Below are 14630 nucleotides of genomic sequence, written 5' to 3'. Positions count from 1 at the left end.
GTCACACCAAATATGGATTTGATTTAGATTTTTCTTCTGTTGACTCACTTTGCATTTAGTTAATTGATAAATCTATTAACATGTCTATTTTTGAAAGCATTCTTACTTTACAGCATTTTTTCACACCTGCCTAAAACTTTTGCACAGTACTGTATGTATATATATATATTTATATATAACGAAGTAATGCAGCATATTTAATACAAACTTGTATTTAAGATTTTGTAAGATTCTTTTTAGAAGCGGCAGGCCGATATGCAGAATCGTTCATTTTAAATTTTACCGTTTAGTTTAGGAATGCAACGAAGCGTTCCTAAATACCTGGAAGTGTTGTGACAATAGTGACGTTTTTGTTGAGTCAACAATCAACAGTACCGTTGAATTTAGGTACGTACACGATGTGTGTCTGTGACTGCCGGGCGGTGCAGAGCGTATGTGTGTGTCTGACTGCCGGGCGGTGCAGAGCGGGGAGGGAGGGAGGGGGGGAGGGAGGGTCGCAGCATATGCAAAAAAGCAAAATGCAAGAGAAAGAGCTGAGCTGAGTGTTACTGAGTTTAAATAGGGAGTCAATGATAGACAGGTGAAATTAGTCAATAATGATAGGCAGGTGAAATTAGGAAGGGGCAAAGCCCTGGCTCACGCACCGTGAACATCTCTAAAGTTAACACTTACTAGCAGTTCATTACGCTCAAGCTCCTCCTCATCTTCCTCAGCTTCAATGGCAATGACAGAGACCCGGCCTTTATTTACAATATTTGCCAGCAGACCCGGCGCGTATTGGAGACTGCCGATTACTTGAGACTCTGCAATTATTTGAAGGTTTACGGTAGTTTGTTTCTTTTGAATTGTTAATAGTGTACACCACTAATCATTGTCACTTGTAGTAACTGTAGGAACTTTTATCTATTGTTGTATTTTTAACAAATTTCTAGTAATATAGTAATCTGACATTTTTACTAATCATTCATATTTTTCATTTTTATTAATGGTCGTGAAATGTAATTATTCTTGTATGTTCTAGTTTATGTAGTACATGTAACTGTTTTAGTAATCACAGTGAAGTATTTTTTAGTAATTATTGTAATTTTTATAAAATTTTTTTGGTAACACTTCAGAATACAGTCCATGCATAACCATGGTAACAACTGGATAACTACCAATAAATCCAGCTCTTATAACAGGTGGCATGTGGCAATTACATGGAAACGGCCTGTGTCATGGTATTACCATGTAAATACATCAAGACATTTTCATGTAGTTACACGAAAAAAGTCACCATGTTAGATCAGGAACCATTGGTAGTTATTGAAAAACACTTACACTGATATTCATGTCCTGTAATCTACATATATTTTAGCAATTACAGTCACTTAGTAATCATAGTGATTTTAAAGTAATTGTAACATTTAGCAATTGTTGTGACTTTAAAATCATTGTAACTTCAAGTAATTATTATGATTTTGTTTTCTATTTAGTTTCCATTTAGTTATATTACTTACCTTTAGTACTCATTGCGATTATTTTGAAGTAAATAACATTTTTAAGACTTACCGTTGAGGCCACAAAGTGGGACAAATCATTTAAAACCTGGAGAACTGCACACCAGAGGGCTTAAAAACCAAGTGGAACAGACACTACTTGGTTCCCAAATAAAGGGTTTACTTTTATTGCCTTAATACATAATACATGCCTCAATGTAGAGCTGACAGCTGCCTGGTGTTGATACCGAGTGGTTTGGGGCGTGGCAAGCTACTCATACAGGCTTAAGGCCATTGCATACTGGATCCGTTCCGTCATTTAGCATCCGTCATCCGAAGAAGTCAGTCCATTGCACACTAGATGCGTTAATATCATACTTCAGAGAGCTGGTGTGCAGTGGAGGCTTTGTAGTAAATATACCTAGTTTCAGTATTTTAATAAAAAATAAATACAATTCTGTTGTACATAACTTTGAACACAAACAATGTTAAATTAGTATAAACTTAATGATAAACAAATGCTGATGGAAGTTAAAACATTTGCTAATTATTACGTTTCTATTAGATCTATACTGAGCATCAAAATAAACTTATCACTTATATTTGAGCATCAAAAGAAACTTATCACTTATATTTGGATAACATTTACTAGATGTGATCGAAAAATGACAAACTCTAAAATGACTTTTTATTGTGCTGATTAACAATTGACATCACGAAGGTGCTGCAAAATGATCTGTCAATCTTGGGCAGGTGTTGTGACTTGGTCTTCCAGTTCAGAGTGACAGAGTGTGTCTGGTTATACCGTCTCGCCAGGTTTAAAATTGCTGGCTGTGAGCACCCAAGACGCCGAGCCACAGTACGCTGCCCTAGTCCAGCCTCCAACATGCTATTTTTCTGTGATTTTCTTTATTGCTTTTATTCAAGCTTGCAATTCAACAGCTGAAATCACTCCATATCCAGTGTCCAATCAACTGTCTCACTAATTAGGTGATTAAGTGCATATGCTTCAGTCATAGTCACTCAAGCGTGTCATGGTCAAGGATGAATGATCAAGTGATTAAAAAGAAACCAAAAACATTTAGTCAATGTCCATCATTTATATACCTTCTTTTTCGAAAATAAATGTGTTATAATAGTGATGTTTATTTTGATGCTCAGTATATAATAATGTTGTTACGCAATACATAATAAAAAACATGATATTACACAACACAGTTGTCAAAGCATCAGAAACCATATGACCAATATTTAATTTTTCAAACACTCACTCCTATAATAAATATATCTAAAAGTTGGGAAGCTAGCAATGAGCTGCCAAATATACTTTACAACAATCACCTTCTACTACTCTCTGTGTATGGCGCCAGAAATCCCATCACTTCCATGTACTGCCCCGCTTTTCTGACTGTTAAGCCCTGACCGCTCTTGCCCTGTCACACTTCTTTTTCTGATATGTCTCTCCAGGTTAGGCCATTGTTTCTTTATTTCCTCGACTACAATTGAAATAAAAAGTATACACTTGTAATAAACCTATACTGCACAAAATCCATGTGTTTATGTATGCTATCAGTTCATAATTTCATGTTTTATAATACATATCATTCATGGCCAAGTCCACGGCAATGTCTTTCCATATGTGTTCTTTTTTTTACAAAGTCTTTGTAATCTTTGTTGGATTGATCATAAAGTAATTTTTGTTTGGTGACACACACAATTAGATTTTCCATTTTGTTCAGGGTACTGCAAGAATCCTCGTGTCTTCCCAGTCGTTTTTCATTGGTCAATGTCATTTTTAACACAAGACAAATCAGATCAAATCGAACTTCTTTTGATTCCAAAATTCACGCATCACCGCCGTACGACAATTCCAGCCTCAGTGTGCAGTAGGGAATGCACAGGATTGTTTTTTTCCGTTTAGACGCACGTTAAAATTTGGATGCGTTATCGGATCCAGTGTGCAATGGCCTTTACTCCACAACAATCAAGTTAGGCAGGGTTAAGGGTATGACATCTGGTCAAAACACTTTGGAAACCATAAAAACGGAACAGCAGGCAACCAATAAGACTTCAATAAAAGAATACAATATTTTTGTTTTTAAATTATTATAGAAGTGAAATATATACAAAAGCATAAACTTCTATCTCATGGCAATCTGGGTACAACAAGGAGGCTGTGTGGTCTGGTGGTTAAAGAAAAGGACTTGTAACCAGGAGGTCCCCTGTTCAAATCCCAGTTCAGCCACTGACTCACTGTGTGACCCTGAGCAAGTCACTTAACCTCTTTGTGCTCCATCTTTCAGGTGAGAGGTTGTTGTAACTGACTCTGAAGCTGATGCATAGTTCACACACCCTAGTCTCTGTAAGTCACCTTGGCGTCTGCTAAATAAAACCAAAAAACAAATAAAAAAAATACAGTACTTTATTTTAATTTGTACGGAAAAAGGCTGTAGTTCATAAAAAAAATGCTAAAATAAAAAAACTGGAGTTTGAGCTCCTTGTTTCCAACTGAATTAAGTTCTTCTAAAAAACGTAAATATTTTTTTCCCTTTAAAAACGATCTGCAACACATTACAATTGAAGGTTTTAGACATATCTTTTTAGTTATTATTTACCTTAATTTAAAAAACAATAATAAAAAAAAATCTGTTTTTACTTTACACAATTCTCTTTACAGTATCTCCAGAAGATAATACATTTACCGCATAGAAAAAAATAGAAACTAAAATGCAAGTTTGCTGCTTATATTCCTGTATTGTAGGTCAAAACCACTTCCCTTCTGCAACTGTATATTTTCAAAAACTCCAGCATATCAAAAAATCCTCTGTTGCCAATACCGCGGAATTGTATTTTAAAAGTTAAAGAGTGCATATTGTCATGGATTTGAACCAAACGTGATGTGTTGTACATGCAGACAGCTTTGAAGGTTGATGACCGTCTCTGTGGAGTTGTTGATGGTTGGATGTTGGTGGTTGGGAGTTTTTACAGTCGTGGGCTGTGTTCCAGGATTTGCTGCACTGGAACAGCAGTCACCTGCCTATATGTCCTTCCCCAATGCAGCTTGTGTCATCGGCGTGCGCAGAGAGTGGACTTAATACATCTTCCTTTCGAAAGCACAAGGTCTGCTGGGCAGTGGCACCCAGCCACGCAGGGTTTGTTGCACGGGACGATCTCGTTCCAGTTATCGCACGTCTTTGTGCATCCTGGGCCACAGGTGTCGTAGACAGCTCCATGCTTGCACTGGGTAGCTAAAAACACAATACAAAAAGGTAGACACAACACACAAACATAGATACATAATAAAATAAGACATTATAATGTTGTGTTTATTTTTTTATGTTTATTTATTTATTTTTGTTAAATATGTAGAGGATACTACATGAACACATACTTTAGGTATTCCACAAATGAGGATGGTCCAAACGGTTTGGTGGGGGTTTTAACACTTAACATCTGAACACTTGAACAGTGCATGCCTCCTCAGGAAATAACATCCTATCATTGCATTGCCAGCATCGGTCTGTTGCGTCTGTTTCTAGTCTGCATAAAATCTGCTTGGTTTTCACACGATTCGTTAAACGACAGAGCTTGAAAAACAGGACTGAAGTGTAGTTATAGTTCACACATGAGAAAACATTCTGTTTTATAACTAGAGAATTATACCTCTTCTCCACTGTACAATAACCGATCCAGCTCAGCTTAGGAGCATGGCAGTTTTTCCACTGCAGAGCCCGAGCTGTGCAGCTGACGTCACGTGCAATTAACGTGACGAGACGCATTTAAACGATGCAGTATTAAGAGGAGCTGTATTTGTTGAGAAGGGCGGATCCAGAGATTATTGTGTTTTTCTTCGATTTCGTTCTTCATATATTACTGAATACAACAGAGAAACTACAGCTTGTTCTTCCTCAGCGTCCCAAGGTTGTACTTTTCTCTCCCACGCTGCATGGCATGTTGTTCGTCTTCCTCGAGTGTACTGACGCAACGGCTCCGAGTCACATTCAGATTTGTTGTGAGGCCAGAGTTTCACAGTTTCATTCTCGCTCAGCTCAACAAAATAGCCAGTGGAAAACCAACTGTTTTACACCTATGGTTGTAGAGCAGGTACGGGACACTGTTGTAGCTCAATAGCTTGTTACTTCTCTTCTTATATAAAAAATGTGCTCCAATCAGGGAGACAAAACAAAACTCACACCTTGTATTCAGACTGAGCAAACCAATATTTGTAATAGATCATGAGGTAAGGGGTTTCAAATGACCAAGTCCATTGCGATCAATCCTCACCCCGGATTCTGGAGGGTTTATGATTCAATTGTAATATTTTTTACATTGTGATTGTCTTTCTTCAATGGAGATTGCTTATGGCCTGATTGGAAAGGTATTTGATTTTAATGGGACAAATGAAAGGTTTCCAAATGAAAGAACCTTCCTCAAAATACTGTATTCTTTCTGCTCTGAACAATGTCAACTAACTGAGACAACTGCGCAATATCAATCCATATTTAATAAATACCTGAATTTTTTTTTTTTTTTAAACCAGCTCCTGGGCTGCAGCATTTAACTCCAATGAGTGTTTTTATTCCTAAGTTACCTTACCCATGCAGCTCTGCTCGGGCTTCCAGTGGACTTTGTTGCCTTCCCTCTCGCAGGCTCGGTAGTAGGCAATGAAGGACTCGCAGTAGCAGTTCTTGTGTACAGGGCATTCGCACATGTCAGTCACACACGACCTGCAGAGAAAACACATGCAGTATAAAAACATGGTAAATGCATAGTGCAAGCATGGGGAAAACCACGATAGACTACAAATACAACCCAGTAAACTGCAGTAAGGGAGATGCTAAACTGTATGTGATACCCTGGTCAGAGCTGATGGTTTGCAAGTTTTCAACAGGTAGTGCTGATTCAGGGGATGGAGTCTAGTATACTGTTTGTTGTCTACAATCCTACATTCACTGGGCGTGAGCTGGGGGGGAAAGATAAGGCAGAAGAAGCAGCAAGGAGCAGTTAGTAGGACAGAATGTGGTCACCGACTGGGGCCGACGCTGTCGACATCCCAGGGGCGGAGGACCCGGCAACCGGAAAGGATAGAAAAGAGGTCACCGACTGGGGCCGACGCTGTCGACATCCCAGGGGCGGAGGACCCGGCAACCGGAAACGGGATAGAAAAGAGGTCGTCGACTGGGGCCGACGCTGTCGACATCCCAGGGGCGGAGGACCCGGCAACCTGAAAACACATATGAGGGTTAGACTTGAAAGCCACCCCTCGGGAGGAGATGAGAGAGGTACCCAGCATTTGAGGCTTATGTAAGGGGCGCTCGTAAAACCCCTGATTGGCCGAGACATCACGCTGCCTGGGACCTGAAAATAAGGACAGAGCATTGAGGTTAGTATAGGACTCGGCACGAGTGACCACGTCCTGAAGAGAGGCAGAATAGAAGAGAGCCTCGAGTGAGATGAGCGCAGGAGCTGCGACAGGACAGAGTTTGGCCGGGGGTCCGCTCTGACTCACGCGGTGAGAACCCCTGAAGGTAAGGGAGGCGGCTGCCTAGCCCTGAGGTCGGGGAAGTGAGCCTCACTTGCCCCCCAGAGATGACCGATGCGAAGGCATGTAGAAGGTGGAGGAGGGGAGGAGGAGGAAAAACGAAACACTAGACAGAAAAGGTGCAGGTGATCAGGTCTTAAATAGTAAATAGAACTAATTAACTGGAGATTAGAAAATTGAAAGATTAGAGATTAGCAGCCCCCCCAGCTTCACACCCCCCGAACCTCGCAAGCTAACATTTAATCTATATGCTGTAAACCTTGTCTGGGATTTTAATATGTTTATCATAAATAACCAATATTATTAATTACCCCCAAAAGCCTCTTTTAATCTGAAACAAATAGGTTTGCACGTTCTAACCCTCCTGCTCACAGTACTGTGTGTACCTGATGTCAGGACATTTCTCCCCCTAGTGTCCAAATCCCAGAAGCACACACCTCCAGTAGTACTTTTACTGATTAAATAAAACTAGAACTGCACTAATAACAAAAGTCTGCTACCTAGTGGTAAACAAAAAATATTGTGCATGTGCTTTTTTTTTTTTTTTTTTTATCCAGCAATAGAATTCTCAAATGCCGGACTGAAGAATTCAGAAATCTGAACTTTATAGTGAACAATAAAATATTGTACATTGTATAATATAATATATACACATAAATAAATACATACATACATAACCCATGAGTTCTATAATATGGATATTTAGGTGAGGTATGCAGGAGTATTCTTAATGATGCATACCAATAATATTTTGGCTGCCTGTCAAGCAGAGAACCTGTTATACCCATACAGAGCTGCCAATTATAGAGAAGATGGTAATGCTGTGCATGGTATGTCATCGTGAATACCATTCAGGCCCATATGTATAAAAAATAAACAGTGTGGCAGTTTTGGGTCGAGGTTAATGATTTACACAATTCCCAAAGCTGCAGCCTCTCAGGCAAACGGCCCTTGCTTTTATTCCATTTCCTGACACAGAGCCAGAAATGATCCTCCCAATTCCCACAATGAATTATGGAAATTAAATGGGCAAGGAGGTTTTTGTTGTTGTAGTACAGTACCTTTATTTCAGATGGAAAGAGAGCTGGGGAAAGGCTTCCTGTGGCTCAAGTTTAGTATACTATGAAGTAGGAGCCAGAATGGCCCTTGTTCCTTAACCTCCACTACTCTATAAATAAACCTTGGATATGGGAAGAGGCCTTGCATGTTTATGAGACCAGAGACTAAATTAATGAATGACAAGTACTGCTTCAGATAAGATGGCTCGCCTTACAAGAGCTGTCGAGTTACTTCACCATATATACCAACAGTCCCTATATGGTCGGGACAGTCCCGATTTCCTAGCAAATGTCCTGCGTCCCGATGCATAGGAAGAAAGTCCCGATATTTACCCATAGAAAAAAAAATTATTCCATACAGTAGAGTTAGTGAAAACCACACGCTGTGCTCTTTGTGCGACAGACACATCTGCTGATCACCAAATTATACAAAGTTAAGACTGCTTCACTATGTCTATTCTTACTGTCATGATGGGCATGTCGTGTTGAGTTGGGGGGGGGGGGTACATCTATTATATGATAAGGAGTTTTTTTTGCTTATGACTCCTCCCATGCGTATGATGTGTATGACCCCCACCCCAAACCACCCAACCCCCGGAGACTCCCGCTGAACAGTTTCCAAATGTTGGCAAGTATGCTTCACCTATTTAAAAATTGTAATTTTCTTTCTTATTTCTTTCATTTCCAGCTACAACATTTACAAAATGATCAGCTGATATGGCATGTTGCTGTGGACAAACGGACACAGTCCTCGGATGATGATACACATGATTATAAGAATACCAACCTTTACTGACACATAGAGACACATTGTTTCCCTAGTATGAGATAACTATAAAACTAAAATCGTGTTCTCTCTTCCTCTGGTAAGTTTCCCTGTTAAGGATTATTGCTTATTTCCAAAAAACAAATGCGTTCGCTGGTTGAGTGACTTTAAAGCTGAGACAGTAGCAATCTCATCTCGGTGCCCTGGAGTTCATGGACCTGAATCCCATTAAGGGAACAAGCCTGGACATGCTCCACCTACCAACACCATTGTTTGTGGAACCACTGTTCTAACAGAGGAGATCAGATTTTCACAGAAGCAGAGGAACTTTGTAATGCCTGGATGAAACTCTAGAGCCGTACCTTAGTGCAGTAGGTGGGTATCCCTTATAAAAGTTTACCATAGTAAAAGCATAACAAAGTGTAATAAAGCATTGTGAAAGCATGTTAAAGCAAATATATGCATTGTGAATTCCATAAAGGTATGGTAAACCATATTAATAATATAAAAAAAAGAAATGGCAAATTTTGGTGAACTATGGTACAGTGCATATCTAGTATAACCCTGGTAAAATTACTGTGCAAATTTACTATGGTAATCAATCATTGTATAAACCCTGACACACTGGGCTGAAACTGTTGTGTAGGGTTACCATATGGCTCCAGATTAACCGGACGCTTTGAGACAGACCGGGATTTCAAAATTCCCCCTAAATTGAAAGTAATTCACATTTAAATGAGCTCCACCTTTGCTGAGATTAATCCTGCTGTGGTGGAATTGCTTGGGTGCAGCAAACAATTCACACTGATCAGCTGCTTCTGATCAGATCTTAATGAACGAATAGCTAATTTATCGATAGAGCAACGAGATGACGATGCTTTTATTGTATTTGCAGAATAATATGGGCGATTGAATTTTAACAAACAGAAAAAAATAGCGACTGGCTGCAATTCATTCTTAGTATAATACAATTATTTGACGCGCATGCGGGTATTTAAGCACCATTCTTAATTGTAGCTAAGGATGGTTCATTTACACCTTCATTTATTTCAATTTAGGGGCAAGTTTGAAATCCCGTTCTGTCTCACAGCGTCCGGTTAATCTGGAGCCATATGGTAACCCTACTGTTGTGGATAGTTTCATCGGTAGCTTCAGAGTGCCTTTTTGTAAAAGAACAGTATGAACTATGGCACAGTCTTTAAATTCATCATCACAGTTTTATTTTACTAGTTTTGTAAGAGTTATATTTCACTTTTGAGAAAAATGGTGCAAATTGCTTAGTGGAGAAGCTACTTTAAAAATCACGTGCTTGTTCGAAAACTGTGACCACCACCAACTAACTGTAAAAATATAAACGCCAACAGGTGTGTGAAATCAGGGCACTTAAACAATGAATGTTACTCTATCAAGTCCACACCATTGTTCACATTGTGTAAATGTAGTATTCCAGGGCCCACAATGGGCAAAGTGTATCGAGCTGTCGCTCCCTGTCAGACTGGAAAGGAGGTGGATGGAAAGCCTCCAATTTCACAGACTGGTTGACATGGAATGCCGAGATCGTCTTAGGCAAAAAGACAGGATTGGTACGGAGCGTAACCTTTGTCCTGGCCTCTGTAAAAATGAAGCCGGCTTTTGCAATGGAGAATGCCTGCATCTCACTCACCCGCTTTGCGGAGGTGATAGCAAGCAAGAAAGACGCCTTGAGCGATAAATATTTCAGCTCAGCTAAATGCATGGGCTCAAGTGGAGGCTTCATGAGTGCATTAAGCACCACATTTAACCTCCAGCGAGGAACAATGTCCTTCATAGACAGCCAAAGCCGCTGAGCCCCTTTCAAAAATTGCCAATTTTGACAGGGCAAGCTGAAATAGCTGCCAGATAGACCTTTAACGTGGAGGAGGATTTCCCCTCGTCAAAAAAGGTCCTGCAAAAACTGCAGTATAACTGCCATGGGACAAGTAGTGGGGTTAAACCCATGAGGCAATGGGAAGGCATATAACAAGGCATATAACCACCTTGGGATGAGCTGCTGGGGACTCCCCTTGAGAGTAGGTCCGCTGCTCAGTTTGTCACCCCGGGCAGATGTACTGCCTGCAGTGAAAGGAGGTCACACGATGGAGACTGGGCGACCTGAGGCCACCTTGGTGGTTGATGTATGCTACCACTGCTGTGTTGTCTGTACAGACAAGCACATGTCTCCCTCGAACCTCGTGCAAAAAATTCTGCAATGCCAGGTAAACTGTCTGCAGATCCAAAACATTGATGTGGAGACCCTGCCAAGGGGGGTTCTACACACCTTGCGCCCCCACTGCCATTCCACACAGCCCCCCAGCCCAGGCTGGACGTGTCCGTGGTGACGACCTCCCTTCTGGTGACACTGCCCAGCACTACGCCAAGGCATAGATGGTCAGACTGTTTCCACCAGGAAAGCACCTATAGCCAGTGACAATACACTGTCAATAGGCGGTCGCTGTTCAATGCGGGCTGAAAAACTCTGTTGTTGAACCAGGCTTGGACAGAGTGCATGCACAGGAGACCCAATGGAAGGGTCTGGGAAGCTGCTGCCATCAAGCCCAGAAGTCTCTGGAACATCACTGCCGTGAGTGCTCTGTTGAGCTGAAAGAGCTCTAAACTGGCGGCTATTCTCTGCACTCTGGTCAGACAGAGTGGACAGCACGGACCTGGAGTCCAAGCACACTCCTAGATAGGAGGCTGTCTGAGAAGGCATGAGCTGGCTCTTAGCATGATTCACCGTAAGGATTATGCGAGTAGCCAGTTTTTCAGCAGAGCTGCTATCTCTGAAGTCACCACAGCGGTGTCTTGCGGGTCTGTGACATGTTGTAGTCACGCCCCAAAAGGGAGGGGACTGTGCTTATTGCAGTGAGTAGCTGGTCTGAACGGTAGTAAGCACCCAGATGTCCATGGTGCACTAATGCCAATATCCCAGATGGCCCCCTGAAAAGGGGCCCTGGGCCTGTGGCAGCAAACTCCTAGGGCTGCTGCTAGGCTTGTGGCTTGGCCTGAGGCTTTTGACTCTACACAGGGTGGAGGAATCTATCAAAGCCTCCGCGGCAAGCAGCTGCAAACCAGTTCTGATCATCACATCTAGCAGCCGGCTGTGCCAGTCTTTGAGACTGCTGGGGCCTAGGGCGCCAGTTTGCCGCTGGCTTGCACACTGGAGGTGGCCACTTAGGCAGCAGGCGAACCGGCTGCTTAGTGGATTCCTGTGTGTGGGGAGAGCACTGCAGCATATCGTTCACCACGGGACCAAACGTATGCCCTGGTGTAATTGGGGCATCCAACAGTGGTGCTTTGTCCCAGTCAGGCATGCATGCCTGTGAAAGCCAAAGCTGCCTACATGCAGCTATCAACGCAGCCAGGTTCCTCCCTACAGCCTGCTTTTTTAGCTTTGACACACGGAGCAGGTTCTTATTAACCAGACGCAGCTCATCCAGCTGTTGTGGAGCGGGACTGTGACTCTCAGAATGTGACCTCAGCAAATGGGACTGGTAGGCAACCAGAATACTATTATAATTGCCTGGCCGTGCAGCGAATGCACTGGCTACAGCCTGCCTGTTCAGTCTTGATCCTAGGTGAGGTCTTACTAATGCATTGTAAAGTTTTAACATTACTTCCTTTGATTTAAATTCAGCACTTCTCACAATATATCCGAGCATCTTGTTGGCCTTTTTTATAGCTTCCCCACATTGTCTAGATGAAGACATTTCTGAGTCAACATAAACTCCTAGGTCTTTTTCATAGTTCCCTTCTTCAATTTCAGAATCACCCATATGATATTTATAATGCACATTTTTATTGCCTGCATGTAATACTTTACACTTTTCTCTATTAAATTTCATTTGCCATGTGTCTGCCCAGTTCTGAATGCTGACTAGATCATTTTGAATGACCTTTGCTGCTGCAACAGTGTTTGCCACTCCTCCTATTTTTGTGTTGTCTGCAAATTTAACGAGTTTGCTTACTATACCCGAATCGAAATCATTAATGTAGATTAGGAATAGCAGAGGACCTAATACTGATCCCTGTGGTACACCACTGGTTACCTCGCTCCATTTTGAGGTTTCTCCTCTAATCAGTACTTTCTGTTTTCTACCTGTTAACCACTCCCTAATCCATGTGCATGCATTTCCTTGAATCCCTACTGCGTTCAGTTTGAGAATTAATCTTTTATATGGGAAGCTTTCTGGAAATCTAAATAAACCATGTCGTATGCTTTGCAATTATCCATTTTCAATGTTGCATCCTCAAAAAAGTCAAGTAGGTTAGTTAGACACGATCTCCCTTTCCTAAAACCATGCTGGCTGTCTCCCAGGATATTGTTACCATATAGGTAATTTTCCATTTGGGATCTTATTATAGTTTCCATAAGTTTACATATAATAGAAGTCAGGTTTATTGGTCTGTAGTTACCTGGTTCGGTTTTGTCTCCCTTTTTGTGGATCGGTATTACGTTTGCTATTTTCCAGTCTGTCAGTACAACCCCTGTGTCAAGAGACTGTTGCATGATCATGGTTAGCGGTTTGTAAATAACTTCTTTCATTTCTTTGAGTACTATTGGGAGGATCTCATCCGGCCCAGGGGATTTGTTTATTTTAAGAGCTCCTAGTCCCTTTAACACTTCTGCCTCTGTTATGCTAAAGTTATTTAAAATTGGATAGGAACAGGTCGAAATGTCGGGCATGTTGTCCGTGTCCTCCTTTGTAAAAACCTGTGAAAAGTAATCATTTAATATATTTGCTATTTTTTTTTCTTCATCTATGATTTTGCCATTTGTGTCTCTTAGACATTTAACCTCCTCTTTGAATGTTCTCTTGCTGTTATAATATTGGAAAAACATTTTGGAATTGGTTTTAGCCCCCTTAGCAATATTGATTTCTATCTCTCTCTTGGCCTTTCTAACTTCCTTTTTGATTTGTGTTTGCAGTTCCAAGTACTCTTTCTGTGTACTTTGTTTTTGGTCCCTTTTAAACGCTCTGTAAAGTGCCTTTTTTCGCTGATTTTTTTTTTTAATTGATCTATTAAACCATTTTGGCCATTTTGTTTTAGATTTAGATTTGTCTACTTTTGGGATGTAATTGTTTTGCGCCTCTAGTACTACATTTTTAAAAAACAGCCATCCTTTTTCTGTGGATGTTTTCTCTATTTTACTCCAGTCTACTTCTGTTAGTCTCTGTTTCATACCTTCATAGTTTGCTTTTCTAAAATTGTAAACCTTAGCTTTAGTCATTACTTTTGGGGTTTTAAAAAATACTTCAAATGAGACCATATTGTGGTCTGAGTTTGCCAATTGCTCTCTGACCTCTGTTTTAGTTATTCTGTCTTCATTATTTGAAAAGACTAAATCAAGGCATGCCTCCCCTCTAGTTGGTGCCTTGACAAATTGCGTTAGGAAGCAGTCATTTGTCATTTCCACCATTTCAATTTCGTAGGAAGTAGTCATTTGTCATTTCCACCATTTCAATTTCGTCTGTCGTGCCCCCCATCAGGTTTTCCCATTTTATATGGGGGAAGTTGAAATCCCCCATTAGTATGGCTTCTCCTTTTCTACACGCATTTCGAATGTCATTGTATAACAGATTATTTTGCTCAGCGTCTGAATTTGGCGGTCCCCTTTGAATTTATGTCCATTATTCTGACCCATATTGATTCTGCAGGCGCCAAACGTTCACGCAGTAATTCCGCAAGAACCATTCCTTTGTGGGAAACAGCTGCGCAGAGCTTTTCCATCTGCTCCAATTCCACTGATCTCTTGGAACGGTGACTCC

At 41.0% G+C, this 14630-nt stretch overlaps 1 protein-coding gene across 3 annotated transcripts in view; it reads right to left on the bottom strand.

Annotated features, from left to right (window-relative positions):
* Positions 1–1898: 1898 nt before the first annotated feature.
* The window catches only part of LOC117394721 (BMP-binding endothelial regulator protein-like), a 45482-nt gene continuing 32750 nt past the window's right edge, over positions 1899–14630 (bottom strand). For all 3 annotated transcript variants that reach the window (XM_033993210.3, XM_033993211.3, XM_034920785.2), the window contains 2 exons: positions 6075–6205; positions 1899–4726 (listed from right to left, as the gene is read on the bottom strand). In XM_033993210.3, the coding sequence (XP_033849101.1) occupies positions 4545–4726; positions 6075–6205 (313 nt within the window). In that variant the 3' untranslated portion in view covers positions 1899–4544. The remainder of the gene's footprint in view (positions 4727–6074; positions 6206–14630) is intronic.

The sequence above is a fragment of the Acipenser ruthenus genome, chromosome 3, assembly GCF_902713425.1.
Source record: "Acipenser ruthenus chromosome 3, fAciRut3.2 maternal haplotype, whole genome shotgun sequence".
Classification (NCBI taxonomy): Eukaryota; Metazoa; Chordata; class Actinopteri; order Acipenseriformes; family Acipenseridae; genus Acipenser; species Acipenser ruthenus.
This window is presented reverse-complemented; position numbering and strand designations above follow the sequence as displayed.